The sequence below is a fragment of the Melitaea cinxia genome, chromosome 17 (genome assembly GCF_905220565.1).
Source record: "Melitaea cinxia chromosome 17, ilMelCinx1.1, whole genome shotgun sequence".
Classification (NCBI taxonomy): Eukaryota; Metazoa; Arthropoda; class Insecta; order Lepidoptera; family Nymphalidae; genus Melitaea; species Melitaea cinxia.
Genome location: NC_059410.1, coordinates 16308169 through 16327159, shown reverse-complemented (window position 1 = coordinate 16327159; position 18991 = coordinate 16308169). Strand labels below are relative to the sequence as shown.

The following is an 18991-nucleotide window of genomic DNA, read 5'->3' as shown; positions in this document are numbered from 1 at the left end:
CTTTGTAATAGACCACCATAAACACGGTATTATTAAATCAATTCATTAATTTACAACATCCGGATTGTACTAGCGTGTTTCATTTTAATGAAAAATTCTTACTGATTTTATTGCTGCGTTTTTTTGCTGTAATCTTTGATTTATTACTTGGAATCAATTAGAGTTATGGTATGTTGGTGGCCATTTTAGTAGAAATATGTAGTAAAAATTTGATAATGAGCGGAATTCGTTTAATGTTTGTTGATAATTAATTTTTATATTTTAATAACGTGATAAAAGCTTCTAGTTCGTGCGCATGTTACATAAGAAATTTAATGCGCATATGTATGTGTCCATACATCTATACACATAAATAAAATTGGAGTCTTGGTGGGTCTGAGTGAATATTACAAATATTATAATAACCGCCTTTTACTAAATTCACATGGATGTATACACGATACATATACCATAATAACATTTTTTACAATTTTTGTCTGCCTGTCTGTCTGTCTATCTGTTTGTTCCGGCTAATCTTTGAAACGGCTGGACCGATTTAGACTTGACTATCACTGGCAAATAGCTGATATAGTAAGGAGTAACTTAGGCTACTTTATTTTAGATTTTATTTTATAACTCTGCGAACAGAACAATAGCTTTTTTTTAATTCCACGCGGACGAAGTCGCGGGCACAGCTAGTTTTTTGCTAGTACAGCTGTTAACAATTCACACACGACAGAAGTGAAACTTCTAAAAAGTAGCCTACGAGAGTGACATGGATATGTGTTTGTTACTTTGTCGTGACGCATTTTCATTTCATCGAATTTTAAATTACAATAATTTTAAAGAGGTTTCCCTTCAAAATGCAATTTCATTACAAACGTAATTTCGAAGATGTCTAAACGATCAAATTATTTATAAATAATTATATAAAAGTTAATAAAGAAAAAATAAAAATAAAATTTCCAAGATGTGAACAAAAAACTAATTTCTATAATCGCTCGCGTATCTTGTAGGTACTTATAGTTTATAATTATTTGCTTATCTTCGCCAATCTAATGGATTTCAAACTACCGCGTTCGCTGTGACTTGCAATAACGAGGATTACCGTAAGCTGTTATTATCCGGACGGATATCATCACTTTACGCACAACCAGAATTGATAACTAACAACTTTATGACAATAACCTTCCCTGCGTTTCATTGATGTGTACTTTAAATAACGACCAGAAACGTAATCTAATAACATGTAATAGAAATTTTAAAAAAATATTGCTATGATATAACGAGCGGGTTTCGCCGTGGACGCCATTGTGTTTGAAGAGGATCGGTTGATAGGATGGCGGTTTGGTATCTAATTTTGACTGCAGTGGTTATGTCCGCTATTCCAAAACCCGTGAAGAGTACTGCTGAGGTTATGAGCCATGTTACTGCGCACTTTGGAAAATCTTTAGACGAGTGTCGTGAGGAGGTAAGTTAAATTATTAACGTTAATCAAGAAGGTTTTTCTGTCCTTTTCACTTTTTCTATTAACTTCTTCCTTCTCGACATTTGGAGAGGAGAGGAGTTCATTCTCGTATATGGATTGTAGGTTTTATTTTATGGATTAGTAACATTCTACGCTTTATTTTATCTGTTCGACAGTTGTTGATTTAGTACTTTCCGCTGATCTCGACCTACAGTTATTTAGTTTGTATTTAAAAGGAGGGAGCGCTCTACCTTTTACTCTTATTTGAAAGATTTTTTATAAGAAAGATTTAGTGATAAGAAAATGAGGAAAGAGAACAAAGCTTCCATTACTCTTACTCTAATGTTCAAAATGTAGTTCCATAACCCCACGTTAGGCTAGTCTTCTTGGTAACTGTAATATTTTTAAAGTCAAGGAAGCCATATTAAGCCATTTTTTATTCGTTTTGTATTTTAGTCAGGTTTGTCTCCGGAAGTACTGGAGCAGTTCCAGCACTTCTGGAGCGAGGACTTCGAGGTGATGCACCGGGAGCTCGGCTGTGCACTCATCTGCATGTCCAACAAGTTCTCCCTCATGCAAGATGACGCTAGGATGCACCACGTCAACATGCATGACTATGTCAAGAGTTTTCCTCAAGGTTTGTCGAATATTTCGCATCAGATCTAATTATTCCTTTAAAGTTTTCTGAATAGTTTGTAGAGAGCTCTTACGATATAAGTTAAGAAAATTGCACACAAAATTGAAAGTTTCAAAAACCGTAATTATTTTTTTAACTTCGCCTATCTGATAGTTCTTTTTGACGTCGGCTTATCTATTTTGACTATATTTCTTTTAATCATCATCAATCATCACTTCAGCCTATCGCAGTTCACTGCTGGATATAGGCCTATATCCACAAGTTCATACCAAAAATGGCGTGAACTCATGTGTGTTGCCCATAGTCACCGCGCTGGGCAGGCGGGTTGGTGTCTATATCTTTTAATATTTCTTTTGAAATATAGATATTTCTTTAAATATTCATTTTTAAATATTAAAGCGCACGCTTTTTACAAAACTTAAAAATGTAAATTTAAAATACCTTTGATGTTTATCAATTTTAAGGTGATTTTAATTTCGTCCATTTTATTACGAACAATTTTTGAAATCGATAAGATACTGACACTTTAATTAATATAAATTCAATAGTCACACTATCAGAGTGTGGCGCGAAAATTAAATTAGATTACGTCTTTATCCGACTGCCTCGGGATATTTCGGCTGCGCTACTCATTTGCATGTAAAATCTATAAAAACATTCAATAATAATCTATTGAATAGTCAATTATATTCGCATTTATGATGTTATTTTTTTCTTATCTGCTTATCTTTTTTTGCTCCTAATTTAATGTTATCAAAACAACTTGGTTATTGGTTATTTTTTGTATTTAGTTTATTTTACGAGCTTTGAAACATAGGAAACTATTTCGCTTAGCGCAAAATTTCGACATTTCAAAATAGTAAAAATACAATTACAATCTAAATACCTTAAAATATTTCTTTGTTTACTTTTTAAAAACCCACTTTTTACCTTTTTAATTATCTACAGGCGATCTTCTATCAGCTAAAATGGTCCAATTGATTCACGAGTGTGAAAAAATACACGATGACATCAAAGACGACTGCAGTCGTGTCGTTAAGGTAGCAGCTTGTTTCAAAGAAAGCTGTAAAAAGGAGGGGATTGCTCCAGAAGTAGCTATGATCGAAGCTGTACTGGAACACTATTAACAGTGTCAGAGAAAAATCAACTGGACAGGAAAACAAAAGACAATCGCGAGAATGGAATACGGTTTTTTTTTTATCCAATAGTTTTATGTTTAAATCAATAAATGCAATCATTTGAATATGTGTATATTTATTTTGATTATCCGTTTTAATGCTTTTAACGTAAAATAATAAATAAGGTAATCGAACATAGGGGATATTAAACGAGCAATTATTGTATTAATTTATATATAATTATTCTTTATTATTACTTATTCTTGTATATAATCTGAATGCCGGAAACGGCTCCAACGATTTTCATGAAATTAAGTATGCAGAGTATGGATTTAGTTTCGGGTGAGATAAATCGATATAGCTAGGATTCATTTTTAGAAAATTTCTTTTTATCCCTGTTTTAAGCAATGAGAAAATGACTACAATATCGTTAGAATACGAAGGTAAATTTCGCAATTGTCAATAAAGTTGTGATAGCTCAGGTGGCCAATCGGCTGGTCGGGATCAGCCGAGAAGACCACGGTTCAAATCCTCATGTCTCCTGATCGATTATTTTTAGCCTTTTTTGTAATTGCACTCATGTTTTTTGATTTAAATAACCAGTTCATATTTTTATTATTATATCGGTAAAATCGGAAAATATTATTCATATTTTATCAATATATAATTCGTATTTAAATATTATTTCCAAGAAACACGATTTACTAAAAATACGGAGCTAAGCTCGGTCACACAGGTACTATTAATAAATCGTCTAACGCAATATTTGCTATTTTAAATATTAAGGCAAGGGTCTCAAAAACTATCTTTGTATATAAATTTTAATCGCACATCTCGACACAAGTCGGAGTAATGTTCATTCATTTCAATCAAACCAAACAAAATCTCACGTTTCTACGGAAACAAATTAATATTAATGTACTAAATATCCACAACAGACAGAATCGTGACATAGGTCTTGCGATAAATTAGCTTAGTAATTGTAGTTCATAATAAATTAGCCTTCGTAAATGCATTGAAATATGTTTAACAAATGACTTTAACTATAAAATTGATACTAAACATGTCTCCGCCGCACAAAATCTCATTAAATCGTTATTTTAAATTAATCGAGGAAGCACCTAAACACAGACATTATCGGTAAATAATAACCGATATATTTCAAAAAGAGATCAAAACCTGTGATCACAAAATATAAATTAAAATATTAATGTTTATAAAAATACGAAATTAATTATGTAATAAAACCCCATGGACACTTGATAATCATCGATTTACTAATTAATACACGGTAGCTGGCGAACAGATAAATATCTCGACGTTTCTGAGATTGAAGATAAAGCCTCCGGGACCGATTATATTGATTGAAAAATTGTATCAAATGAGATAATTAGAGATATTTGTGCAATTGTCAACTTATTTATCGATATAATTTAATTAATATGAAATAATCTTTCAAATTATGTATCGGAATGTTTACCTTATATTAATTGAGTTATAAGCAATTATAATTTTAGATTGTAGATAAAGTTATAACCGGTGAGAAATTCCGTAACTGCCATTAGTTTTTTCTGCTTACAAAAAAGGTTATTTTTTGCTGTAGGTACATATCTACAGACTAATTCACCTGGATCAAATAAGATTCGTCATTAACTCTTATTCATCATTACAGCCTATACAGTCCACTGCTGGGCATAGGCCTCCACAAGTTTACGCCAAAAATAACGTGAACTCGTGTGTTTTGCCAATAGTCACCACGCTGGGCAGGCGGGTTGGTGACCGCAGTACTGGCTGTGTCGCACCGACGACGCTGCTGCCCGTCTTCGGCTTGTGTATTTCAAAGCCAGCTCTCTTATTAACGCTGTGTTAAAGAATCAATCTACCATCAGGCAGGCTACCATCAGGCAATAATGATAGGGCGAACCGGACAAAAGAAAGAATTCTTTCTTACCAAAATCATCTAAAAACTTTTCTTATAAAGGACCCCGCACAATTTGTATGGAAAATGGCTCTCGGCTAAATTGGCTGAAATTTTGCATAGGGGTAGCTTTCAACATGCTGATCGAAAGTCTCAAGGGGCACAAACCCCCAAGTTCAACCCACGACCCTCTACAACCCCCCAAACCCCCAAAATGCACTTTACAATAATCGACTGCAGTTTTGCGAAGAAATAGGCACCAACATGCTTAACATAATTCTAAACGATACCCCCTCAAAATAGACCCCCGACCACCTACAGATCAACCCCCCACTCCCACCAACCCTTATTTTAATTAGCTTAAGTTTTTAAAAGAGATGAATATCAACATGCTGGTCGAAATTCTCAATCGACACCCCCCCCCCCTAAAATCAACCCCGACCCCCCACATACACCCCCAACCACCCTAAAATTGAGTAAAGACTCGTGAATGTAGTAGATGATGAAAATATTCAGAATCAAGAAAAAGATGATGATGAAGAAGTCATTCTGGGCTATTATTGCACCTGCCAGAGTGGAGCACGTACGCTAGGTACTTGCGCGCATGTTGCTAGCGTCTTATGGTATTTAGGATACGCCCGACACCAACAACATATTAAATATCCAGATGAATCTTTACTTCATACTACTCTAGATGCTGCACATCGTGAAGTACAAAATCTTAATATCGAAATAATTAACGAAATAGAAGGGGTGGGCGGATTGTAGAGGGTTAGGTATTGGGGGTATGAGATGGAACCGTGGGGGTCTGTGCACGATTTGCAGTGGGTTTGTTCACTGAGATTTTTGATTGGCATTTTATATCCATCTCTTTCAAAAACTTAAGCTAATTAAAATAAGGGTTGGTGGGAGTGGGGGGTTGAGCTGTAGGTAGTCGGAGGTCTATACTAAGGGGGTATAGTTTAGAATTATGTTAAGCATGTTGGTGCCTATCTCTTCGCAAAACTGCAGTCGATTATTGTAAAGTGCATATTGGGGGTTTAGGGGGTTGTAGAGGGTCGTGGGTTGAACTTGGGGGTTTGTGCCCCTTGAGACTTTCGATCAGCATGTTGGAAGCTACCCCTATGCAAAATTTCAGCCAATTTAGCCGAGAGCCATTTTCCATACAAATTGTGCGGGGTCCTTTTATAATGAAATGGCAATATTATGTAAACGATCGCTCATTTTATAAATAATGAAATCGAATTATCTCGAGGCATTCTTAAAACGGTAATTTCGAATTATAAAACACGTGTCACGAATGTTGCCAAATTGATTGTAATCAACTTGGACTGAATTTAGTTAATTTTCCATGTAGGTATGCTCTACTAGTAGCGTCTTATAAAAAAGATCAATCAATCAAATCTTATTTCAAGTCGACTAAATAAAAAGCTACTGCAACTCCGTTAATGTAATTTCTATATTAAAATTGAAAAACAAAAGTGTTTGTTTGTTAATTTTTAAGTTTTAGAGATTACTAAAAAGTTACGGGTCTCTGTAAAGAACTCACTATAGAGGGCGCCACGGTTCGCTTAAATCGAATATAAAAATCATCATATCAAAAATTTCGATCTAGCGGATACATCGTTCCATAGCTTAATTGGCTAGAGCGCCGACACTGTCAGTCGGAGACGCTGGCTCGATCCCCGCTGGAACGGTCAGTTTTTGATATGATATTCAAAAATGACTACTATACAAATAAACGTTTCATACTTAACGGCCCCCAGAACGATTTTCTCCTGTGTCGTAGGTCCGGAAACACACAATACACAAGCACAAACGTCCAGACCACGACAAACATCTATATGACCAATACAAATGGCTGTCGTGAGCGGAAGAACCCGCGGCCGCCAGCGCAACAGCCACTGCTGTGGCCGCGTCGTAAAACTATACACACAATGAACACAGTTAAAAAAAAACTATTTCATCCAATCTGCATTGAAAGTGGCGTGTGTATTATAAGATGTCATTAATATATATTATTATTAAGGAAATAAGAAGACCCATCGTCCCATCTGAAAGACCTACTGTATTGTTAAATATAAGCGAATTGTTCACTGTAAGTGGAACCACGCAGAACGTCCAGTTAAGTATTAAGATGTAACTGTGATTAGTACGAAGTGCTCTTAACTCACACATGATGTATAATCAAGCTGTCATCCTCCACTTTATCATTAAAGTACTTATGCTCTTTGAAACAGTCACGAATTTCGCTAAGCTTTTCTGAATAATTTTTTGTTCGGGGCTAGTGTTTTAAAACGGTTGGCAGAATTGCAAATCTAAATTACTCATACCCACGCACTTAATTCTTAACAGTATATTCATTTAACCTTTAAAATTAATGTGTTGAATTTTTTACTTTTAAACTTTATGTGTGTATATACATAATATATCTATTAATTTATAAATACATAGCTGATAGTGTATAGATTTATGGTCTTTATATAAAGCTATCTGTAGCATCCAACGAGTGTTCGAAAACACAAAAGAGCTAATTCGAAGTAACAAGTGTATTCATTAACATTCAGCGCTTGTCACAAACAAATGCGAGTAATTAACAGAACAAATCGATTTCACACTCTCACACGACCTGGATAATCGATTCCAATGTGTGAATCAAATTGCCGTTGAATCGAGAATAATCGCTTTATAACGTTGCGAGATTTTGTTGCGAAGATTTATCAGGGCAGAAACTATTTTGTATTTTATTTTTGTTTAATACAACCATGCTCTTTAATTTTGCTGAAGAAAGACAATTGAAATTCTAGGGTCGAAGATATTTTTAAAGTAGCACATTTTTGTAATTTATGTTAATTGGTTTATGTTTTTCATTTTGATTCATATTCGTTTCAATAATATCACAGCATGCAACTACATCTATCTCCAGTACCTCATCCAAGGATAAAGATACCAATGATATCAATAATAGTATTGGTGTCGACATCATATGTAACGGCAAATTTGGATGAGAATCGCGAAGTCATGAAAATGTTTAGCTATACATTCGGCCTTAAGATGTTTGAATGTGGTGATAAGGTGAGCTTGTTGTTAAATTAGATGAACAATAAATACATGGACAAAGTAAGGTTTATTGGTTGTTCTCGCTAAACCGCGTATATGTAAAGATTTTTGTAAAACATTAAAATTTATTAGACATTCAATGGTCAGCGATTTAGAAAATCATCACTTTAGCCTATTGCAGTCCACTGCTGAACATAGGCCTCCACAAGTGCGCGCCAAAAAATTGCTTGAACTCATGTGTTTTGCTCATAGTCACCACGCTGGGCAAAGTGGAACTGTGTTATCCCCTAGTCGCCTCTTACGACACCCCGTGGGAAGAGAGGGTGTGGCTGTCTTCTTTAATGCCGTAGCCACACAGCATGTGGTAGAAAATGTAATATTGTTTTTGGGCAATTCTCAGTCATTTAAATTATAGAGGAACCACTCTAGTTTGTTTCATCATAAAAAGAAAATTATTTTCAGGAGTTTTCTTACAAGTGTTGCTTTGATATAAATTGAAATAAATTCAATCTATTTTAGACAATTCTTTCCCAAGAAACGGCGAAGGATATCCTATATTTTTGGGATATAAATCGTCCACTGAATAATAGAGACACAGGATGTCTCATCATCTGTGCTATGGTGAAGCTTGAACTTCTGGACTCTGAAGGTGAACTGGTTGTGCCCAATGCTGAAGGTTACCTTCAGGCGGCTGGTTCTGGTAATAATACAACAATTTACAATACCTATTTAAAAATAGTATCTAAATAATTTTTCATAATTATTCACTAGGATGGCTGGCCATACATTTAAATTGAGACAAAAAATCATAGTAATAGGAAGAGTAAGAAGTTTATTTTTTTATTAATTACTAGCCGTGCTCGCGACTTCGTCCGCGTGGAATAGTGACTTTACATATTCAACATGACACTTTAAATTGGCATATTTTTTAATTTATGAACCGATTGACATAAAACAATTACTAAATGTTAAGCTAGACTTGCCACAATATATTAATAAAAACCACATCTAAATCGGATAAGCCGTTTTTGAGATTAGCGTGCACTAACGCACACATAAACAGACAAACAGACAATAATTCTGACCATCATTGTTTTGAGTGCTATTTGCATTGATAAATACCTAATAATATTTTTTCTCATATATCTTAAATGTACAGACAGCGACCCGTTACATTTCTATTATATGTATGATAAATACGAAATTTTTATATTCACAAATACAAAAAAAATACTCTGAAGTACTTTAACCTTCTTTTCAATAAATGAGTATGGATAAGCTGAGAGATATCTGCGGCGGTTTGTACGTTACGAAAAAGCTACTGTAAGATTTAAATTAAGACTTCTAAGTTTTATTTCTTACAAACTGACAGTATTATATTTCATATAATTTAAAATATGTGTAAAATTTGATTATTCATATTATTATTTTGTAAAAAAAATATTTTTCTTTTGATTTATTAACTTATTTTTTTCGAAAAAAAAGAATATAACAAAGTAACTTATATTTTATAAAAATAAACAAATAATCACATTTTACTTACTGACGGTGTACGAAAACGCTTAAGTAAACTGGAGTATTTTTCTTCTTATTCCGTAGACAACGATATGACCGCATATTTAATACAAACGTACGATAAGTGCAAAAGTAAAACCTCATCTATTTCAAACGGCTGCGAAATTGCGTTGGAAATATCGAAGTGCTTCAGACGAAGCGTTCATCAGAAAAACTGGACGCCGGACACGACCTCCCTCCATAAAATGAATTAATTTTAAATAAACATTTCTTATTTTTTTTGTACCTAATAATTTTAATTTATTTTTTCTGCCGAATCAAAATCTAACCTTTTGCTTAACTGGAACTTATTATAATTCAGTCACTGATTTATAATACGTGGTATCGAAGAAGTATTCATTTAAGAATGACGATAAATTTCCGAAAGCTAGTCAAAGGTGTCCAATCATCACAATAAAATCCGAACACAAACGAAGTGCAATACGAACCGTCAATCATAATATAATAAGACAGGTTAAATGTGTAATTAAAATGGCGCTCGAAGCGTAACGTAGCAATTAATAGGTTTTAATGAAACTCCATTCAATACAGAATTATTGTCAGCAGCCACTGAAGCTTTATAAGACAGTGCGCGAATGAGAGATGACTTAATTGAATCTTCACTAGATAGTAAGATGATCAAATCGTTTGTTCTTGTCGCACTAGTGCTAGTCGCGTTTGGTGTGAACGTAATAGCTTCAAACGAAACTATGCGAAGCATAACTCGTAGTTTTTTGAAAGTCTTAGATGATTGTAAGGAGGAGGTATGTTTTATTTCATTTTTGCTATTTCATTTATTTTTCATTTTCGTTCGTGTATCGTTTGGTTTTATTATCTGTACTGAAGCATGTGTAATGAACCTAAATCAATTACCTAAACAAAATTTCAGTAAACTTTGTACTTCCATACTCTTATTTGTGATGACAATGATATTTAACATTAAAGGTTAAAAAACAAAATGAAAATAATATTATTACTAGGGAACCTCTGATTTTAGATAGCACTTGACATGATTAATTGAATTTTCAATTGTCTGATATAGCTCTCCTAGATTATCTTGTAACTTTTAAACGATTTTAGCTGAATTTAGGAGACAATGTCTTGCTGGATCTGTATCACTTTTGGAAGCAAGATCATGATCTCGCTCACAGGGACACAGGTTGTGCGATTGTCTGCATGAGCAAGAAGTTAGACCTCCTCGACACTTCTGGAAAGCTTCATCATGGGAACGCTCAGGAGTTTGCCGTCAGACATGGAGCTGGTTTGTACTATATTGCAAGTAAAGTTAGTATATAACACATAAGTAAAGTTAGTATGTAACATGAAGCGGATAGCTAAATAATAAAACTGCAATTGGAGAATTAGTTTAAAAAAATGAAAAAAGATATAGACTAAGCAATTTCATTCAAGTTTATTCTAGTTAATTTTAACAATCATTTAGACAAACCAGAAACATAAGTTATATTAGCCAAGCTTCGAGGTTTTATCCACGTAACTTCTAAACTTTGACATTTCGTGATAAAAAAAGCCAATACATAAACTCAAATCTCCTGCTGTCTTCATATGTACCTAATCTTATTGCTAAATCTGCTTATTCGTTATTAAAAAGTAATAAGCATTCATCCGAGTTAAATATTTTGTATTATAATAAGAAATAACCTAAAAGTAGTAATTTACTATCTATTATTCTACTTAAAGTTTTCATATTTGTAGGTGATGATATGGCATCAAAGTTGGTGACAACAGTTCACGAGTGTGAAAAGAATCACGTTGTTGAAGAAGACGACTGTCTAAGAGCTCTGGAAGTTTCGAAGTGCTTCAAGACAGCCATGCACGATATCAACTGGGCTCCTAAGATGGACATCGTCATAACTGAAGTGTTGACTGAAGTATAATAAAGAACAGTTACAATCGTGAAGAGATGTTTAGTTAATTATTTATAATTTAATATCATGCAAATTTGCTAAACATTTTTGTGGCACAAAACACAAAACCAATAATTGTAATTTTAGCACATAATTGTGTAATGAACATTGCACAACATTATTTAAATAAAATTATTTTATAACTTAACGAAGACCCGACAGCCTTTTATATTCTTTTATACCTATATATACCTACCTATATATAGGCCTCTAAGCACCTTCGAAGCGTCATCTTACAACTTAAAATTTTAATTATTGTTAAAAATTAAAATACCACAGACTCGAAATGTAGCAAGAAACTCTGTAATCAATCTATAAAAAAAAAATACGGTACTTCTGGTGTTGCAGACGTCTATAAGCTGCGGTAATCGCTTACCATCAGGAGAGCTGTACGCTTATTTGCAGACCTAGCTGTATATAAATAAAGTTGGTTATTTAATGAAATACTTATTAAGTTGATTTTCTTTGTTGCAATTATTTACAGAGGCATCAATTCATGATATACGTTGTCATCAATTCATAAAAGTAAGTAATCTAATTACGTTAAAGTAAAACTTAAGTCAAAGCAACTATTTAGCATTCCTTGACTTTGACCAGGCTATAAACACTGATCTTACTTCGCGAACAAGAAACAAGCGACAATCCACAGTTAACTTGCGTCTAGACAGCACAATCACTGTAGCTAGTTAAGAACTACATCGCTTCTTAATTGAGGTTCCATGTCAAGAGGGCCATACGTTAGACGGGTTCGAACCCAGGTACTAGAGTCCACTATTTATGGAGGATTTGAGTGTCGACATTTAACAGTTGACTTACGTGTAGCTTGGGAAGTTAGGAGGATCTATTCTAATACGGATAATGAGTGAGAATAATTGGTAGCAGTGTGTTACAATGTACTGAAAAATTAGTATGCTTTAGACCATACGATTGAAGTAAAATTTCTTTAGCTCCATCTATTTTATATCTCCCTTTCAGCTCCCCTTAGCCTCACCCGATCAGAATTTTCGTAACGCTCTTGTCAGACATTCACCAGCTTACTCTCCAAGTCAAGCGTGCGTAAAAAAGTTATACTTCGATAAACTGTCACTCTTCTATTAAAATGGATGTACGTCTATAAGCTTCTTCCGAAAAATAGAAGGTTTTAAGAATATTATTTTTGTCTGTACAAGATTAAATTTTGTCACAAATTATAATATTTAAAAATTCGTTTTAAATTTTTACCCACAACAGTCTAGTATCGAATTATCTCTCATGTTCTATCCATCTTAGATAAATCTAGAAAAAAATTAAAGTTTTTAAAAGTTTCAAGTGTCCACTAAAGATAATTTTGATTTAATTATTTTACAGAAATATACTTACTGTACGACTCATGGCATATTGTAAGCATTTAGCAAATGTAAAATTGATTCGATAGTTATTTAAACCTTATAAAACGACACAAAATCTATAGTATTAAACGATCTCTTCAGATATCAAATTACATTTACTTTCATCTTAATATATATAAATTTCGTGTCACAATGTTTGTCCTCAATGGACTCCTAAACTACTTAACCGATTTTAGTCAAATTTGCACACCGTGTGCAGTTTGATCCAACTTAAAAGATAGGCTATATTTTATTTTGATATATTATGTTATTATTATATTTCAGAAAAAAATAAGGTGATACGAAGTTCGCCAGGTCAGCTAGTTGTAATATAAAAAACAATGCCTACCATTTAATAAGAATTCTTTCCAATCCCAGATAAGTAAATGAATAAATAAGAAAATTCAACGAAACGTCTCTATATTTCAGTATCCCCGACAATAGATCGTTACGTTGCATCCGCACCTGTGTCCTGTTTGCTTTTATTGTTTACCCTCATTCTTACGTGACTTGGATGCGGAAACTGGGAGACAGTTTACGTTATAGCCTTATCTGTGATACATAGCACGTATAAATTTTTTGGACAACCTTATCCGGAGAAAAATTACCCTAATGGTCTGTACTAGAACTATGATCTTTTTATTGTCAATATTGAAATTGAAACAATAAAGTTATATTTTTTTTTTGTTATTTATATTTAACTAGCGACCTCTGACCGTCGATATTTTTTTAAACGATAAGTAATCAGCAACATATTATATACTAAAACCTTCTCCGAAACACGCTGCATCTAATGGTGTAAGTATTATTCCGATCGGTTCAGTAGTTTAAGCATTATAAACGAACAAAAACAGCTATCCATTTATTGGTATATATATAGGTGTATCATAAAATCATCTTTGCTAGGCAAAATTAGTTTGCTGTATGTAGGTACTGGGATGTTTTATTTTTTTTTTGTAACTTTTTTTAAGATATTCATGAGTGTTTGATTGATCTTGATATATGTATAGCTATAGTGTTTTTTTTTTCAAGTAAATAGATATTTATGAGTGTTTGATTGATCTTGATACTATGTATAGCTATAGTGTTTTTTTTTTCAAGTAAATAGTTAAAGAAAACATTTTAAAGACTGTCATCGTATATTTCTTGAAATCATAGTGAAGCTACCACACCATTGAATATAAACTGTGAGATTATATATAACTTAATGCTAGCTGACAAGTAGCGAGGAGAAGCGCTTTTAAGACAAAATCCATGACAATGCTTGAGTCATTTGGGAAAGTTTTCTGTTCAACTGGAGGACGACCACAAGATAAGGAAAAATAGACCTTCCTATATATCCAAAGGTTGTCTGGAAGAGATCGCTACTCTAGCGATAAGACCGCCTTTGTACACTGATTTTTTTATTTATTTGTAATATGTTATTGTGTTGATCGTTGTTGTGTACAATAAAGAGTATCTATCTATCTATCTATCTATCTATCTAAAATATCTTAAAGATAGTCTCCAGTAGATCGGTAGCCTTTATACTTCTGTCATCAGTTCTTCAATGATAGTCTCCATCGATGGTGCCCATTTTAGAACGTGTATCTTGGTACGGAAGCATTTGGCGATTTCTAGCGTCCTTGCGCAATCGTCTGAAACTTCAGCGTGAGTCTTCTCGCATTCGTGGATCATCACAACCAGCTGCTTAGCCATATCATCATCTTAAAAACGTAAAAAATATTTAGTATAAATTATATATTTTTTTTAAATAATAAGCGTCTCACACTCATCGGCCCCCATTAGTATATCCTCCTAGGTCGGGGGTCCGGAAAACACACACAATACACGAGCATAAACGCCCAGACCACGACAGACATTTTATGTTCTATATGTCTGTTGTTAGTGGGGATCGAACCCGCGACCGCCAGCGCAACAGCCAGTGCTGTGATCACTGTGCCAACGTGTCGTCATCTAGAATGTGCTTTCCAAAAAACTGGCAAATATACTTTTCAAAGGACTTTAATTGTAACAAAAATCACGAAAATGTCTATAAAGCAAGCTTACGTCACTGATATTGTTCTCTGTTTGAAGATATCTTCATAGTCATAACTTATCGTCAAATTTTCAAAGAATATTCCTATGGTATACGAGTATACTTACCAGCACCATGGCTCTTAGCAAATTCATGAGCGTTTCCGTGATGCAGCTTCCTGTCGTCGGTAATGAGGTCCAGTTTGGATGCCATGCACATGATGGCGCAGCCAGTGTCTGCGTTCACCAGGTCGTACTCCTCCTTCCAGTAGTTGTAGAAGTCTTGTATTATGTGGTCGCCAAGATTCAACTTCAATAAGTACATTGAAACATTATTAAGAGAAAAATCAAGATTTGTGTTTTGAACAATAATTCAATTATAGTTATCAATCACGTGAAAATTAGACTACCATATAAATGGAACGCTTCAAGATTTGAAATACCTCTCTAGATGTATACCTAAATATATCTTCAGTCTCTGGACTAGGCTTCTCGGGGACATTGACAATATTCTTGATCATCATCATCATCATTTCAGCCGATCGCAATCCACTGCTGGACATAGGCCTCGATAAGTTCACGCCAAAAATGGCGAGAACTCGTGTATTTTGTCCATAATCACCACGCTGGACAGGTGGGTTGGTGACCGCAGGGCTGGCTTTGTAGCACCGAAAACGCTGCTGCCCGTCTTCGGCCTGTGTATTTCAAAGCCAGGATGATTATCCCGCCATCGGTCGGCTTTGTAAGTTCCAAGGTGGTAGTGGAACTATGTTATCCCTTAGTCACCTCTTACGACACCCACGGGAAGAGAGGGAGTGGCTATATTCTTTAATGCCGTAACCACACAGCATGTGGTAGAAAATGTAATAATGTTTTTGGGCTATTCTCAGTTCTCTTATTCGTAGCCACACAGTAGTATTCTTGATCAATAGTGGCAAAATATTATCAGATATAGGTGGTTCTTTTCAAGTCTATCTAAACGTACTAACCAGGTTGTTGTAACTTTAACGCTTATAATTAATTATATTTTTAAATACCTATTCAAGTTTATATCATTATTAATAATTCGTCTAACTTCGTCTCAAAACAACTAAACGAGAAGACAAACATTAGAATAGACGCTGGTACGAAGAGTAATAAGCAAAACTGAGATAAAATTGTGTATTAGTGCAGAAGATTCATATGTTAGTATCACATGTAGCTATTCTCACTTCCAGCTAAGGTTTACAAACTAAGCTTTCTAAATTAATAATTAAGATATGGTAACATTATTTCTTAAGTATTTTTAATTAATTACTCACTTCTTGTTTACAAGTTTCTAACGCTTTCCCGAAGCCAGCGGTCAAATTTTTCATAATCTCTTGTGATGGCGACGCCCAGTACACGTGGAGTAGGAGACAGATGAAAACGGCTGAACGCCATTTTGAATTCCACGCCATTTTGCGATGGCGCATCAAGTGACGGTTTGAATTTCGAACGTTTATTTATATGGAGTACTATTCATTCGTAGTATTATTAAGACTGAAACTTGTAAAGTAACTTTGGTTCTGTATGATAAATAAGTAACTACACTAAACGAAATGCGTTATAATATCTCGCACTAACCTCCCCCCCTCCGTCACCATGAGCTATGCAAGGCTTACGATTGATTTGATATAATCATTTATTATTGATTACAATTTAATAGCTCAAAAAAACTGTTCAATAGATTTCGCTAAGATTTTTCCGTCAGTTGCATATTTATGTATATAAAAGAAAATAATAACATAATTGTGTTTGCTCGCAAACGAAAAAAAAACCGACTTCAATTACATCGAAGAGTAATACAACGTAGATCGACGAAAAAATAATCAAGTAACAACGCGTTATCAAAGATTACTCAAAAAGTAGTTATCAGATCTCGATAAAATTTATATGTAACCACGTGATAAACATCAGCTTTTGATTAAATTAAAAATTATCAAAATCGGTACACCCAGTAAAAAGTTATTGCGGATTTTCGAGAGTTTCCCTCGATTTCTCTGGAATTCCATCATCAGATCCTGGTTTTCTTATCATGGTACAAAATTAGAGATATCCCCTTTCCAACAAAAAAAGAATTATCAAAATCGGTACATCCAGTAAAAAGTTATGCGGTATAATAAAACGTAGGTCGACGAAAAAAGCGTCAAGTAAAAACGCATTATTAGATATAACTCGAAAAGTAGTTGTTATATCTCAAATAAATTTAAATGGGACCAATTGGCACACACCACCTTTCGATTAAAACAAAATTTGTCGAAATCGGAAAAGTCCACCCGGTCAAAAGTTCTGATGTAACATACATTAAAAAAAAATACAGTCGAATTGAGAACCTCCTCCTTTTTTGGAAGTCGGTTAAAAATAAATGAGGATATCATTAGCTATTCTTGTTAAATTAAAAGTGCACAGGTATATTAATGTTTTTTATAATTTCTTAATTCTCAATTATTAAATCATCCAATGAAATTCGTCAGGTGCTATCTTTAGAATGTTGATTCGACCGACATGAACTTGCAACAGACTTGTATTTGTCATATATTTATTAATATTTAATCATGAAAGCTCTCAACTACCAGATAACACGCCGCTACTTTATAAATGTTAGAGGCTCACTCGGATGACGTCGTTATCAACAGGTGGCTCTCGTTAATCAGCTTGCATCGAATTAATGATTAAAATTATGTTAATTTGTTGTTACCGTCACTTTCGAAATGACATCTTATTAAAATTGCCCAGCGTTGCCTGTGTGACAACATGGCGGTTGAAGTTTGAACCTTTGTCTTTTGTTCTCCTAGAAGGAAAAGGATATATTCAGCTGCTCTTCAACAGTCAAATCATCTTTGTTTAGTTTAAAGAATACACGTTAAAATTTTGACTAGCATTGAAATTAACAAAAGCTATAAGAATATAAAATAAATATTAAAAAACTTGTAAAAGAAATACCTATATGGCATTAATTTTGGTCTTGCATTGATACACTACAAACGGATTCATATGAATCAGATTAAATCAAGTAACAGTCGTACAGAAATTTCATAACTTTATACCTTTTTTATAAGGACTTATTTGTAAGACTATAATTAAAATTTGTATATTTAATTTCGTCATTATAGAAAACATCTTTGAGAAAATATTTTTTTCTTCTTAATTAAAAAGCAAGTGACCGACTTTCAAAGCTTACTTCTAATTAAAAACACTTTTCTATCAAATATTTTAATATCAAATTACAACAGCGCCGCGGATCCCCAATAGCACTTAGATAATTAATTCTTGAAACAATTAATCTTTCAACGGATATCACATAATTACTAGATGAAGATTCATAACTGAAATCCCATCTCATAGTCACTCTGATTGCCAGCAATTACTCGACAATTACAAATACCATGTTCTTTTAACATGTAACGAGATTACTTCTTGCAACCTGAATTGTTGTTAATTGAATAACAAGAATATTTGTTGAAATTATGAAAAAGTTAATTACTCGTAAATGCTGTAGGATGTTTTATATTAATTTTATCACTTAAACAAAAGTTCTGGTTTAGTTACGGCATTAAGAATATCGCCACCCCCTCTCTTCCCTTGGGTGTCGTAAGATGCGACTAAGGGATAACACAGTTCCACTACCGCCTTGGAACTTAAAAAGTCGACCAATGGCGGGATAACTATCTAACTACTGGTTTTGAAATACACAGGCCGAAGACGTGCAGCAGCGTCTTCGGTGCAACAAAGCCAGCCCAGCGGTCACCAACCCGCCTGCCCAGCGTGGTGGCTATGGGTAAAACACGTGAGGTCACGCCATTTAGCGCAAATTTGTGGACGCCTATGTTCAGCAGTGGACTGCGATTGGCTGAAGTGAAGTGTCTGTTGTCTCAAGACTGGCGAATTCGGTTTCGATTCCTTCTCTTGTGATTCACCAGCTTTCCTC

At 34.1% G+C, this 18991-nt stretch overlaps 4 protein-coding genes across 6 annotated transcripts; 3 read left to right on the top strand and 1 right to left on the bottom strand.

The window, feature by feature from the left end:
* The first annotated feature begins 1295 nt into the window (after positions 1–1295).
* Positions 1296–3321, top strand: LOC123661756 (general odorant-binding protein 2-like). The gene is made up of 3 exons (XM_045596696.1): positions 1296–1450; positions 1904–2084; positions 3033–3321. The coding sequence occupies exons 1-3, from the start codon at positions 1319–1321 to the stop codon at positions 3209–3211; spliced, it is 492 nt and encodes a 163-aa protein (XP_045452652.1). The 5' UTR covers positions 1296–1318; the 3' UTR covers positions 3212–3321.
* Positions 3322–8147: 4826 nt separating this feature from the next.
* LOC123661463 (general odorant-binding protein 1-like) lies at positions 8148–9949 on the top strand. The gene is made up of 3 exons (XM_045596419.1): positions 8148–8195; positions 8700–8880; positions 9780–9949. The coding sequence occupies exons 1-3, from the start codon at positions 8148–8150 to the stop codon at positions 9947–9949; spliced, it is 399 nt and encodes a 132-aa protein (XP_045452375.1).
* Positions 9950–10369: 420 nt separating this feature from the next.
* On the top strand, positions 10370–11704 carry LOC123661754 (pheromone-binding protein-like). Its single transcript, XM_045596695.1, has 3 exons — positions 10370–10498; positions 10815–10995; positions 11448–11704. The coding sequence occupies exons 1-3, from the start codon at positions 10370–10372 to the stop codon at positions 11627–11629; spliced, it is 492 nt and encodes a 163-aa protein (XP_045452651.1). The 3' UTR covers positions 11630–11704.
* Positions 11705–14151: 2447 nt separating this feature from the next.
* Positions 14152–16498, bottom strand: LOC123661603 (general odorant-binding protein 1-like). Of its 3 annotated transcripts, none has more exons than XM_045596561.1 (4): positions 16344–16498; positions 15172–15352; positions 14512–14732; positions 14152–14339 (listed from the first exon to the last, which is right to left on the bottom strand). In XM_045596561.1, exons 1-3 carry the CDS (start codon positions 16494–16496, stop codon positions 14551–14553), a joined length of 516 nt encoding a protein of 171 aa, XP_045452517.1. In that variant the 5' UTR covers positions 16497–16498; the 3' UTR covers positions 14152–14339; positions 14512–14550. The 3 variants fall into 3 exon arrangements, with proteins under 3 accessions (XP_045452517.1, XP_045452518.1, XP_045452516.1); XM_045596562.1 differs by having other exon boundaries at positions 14152–14343; positions 14517–14732; XM_045596560.1 differs by having other exon boundaries at positions 14152–14358; positions 14523–14732.
* Positions 16499–18991: the final 2493 nt, after the last annotated feature.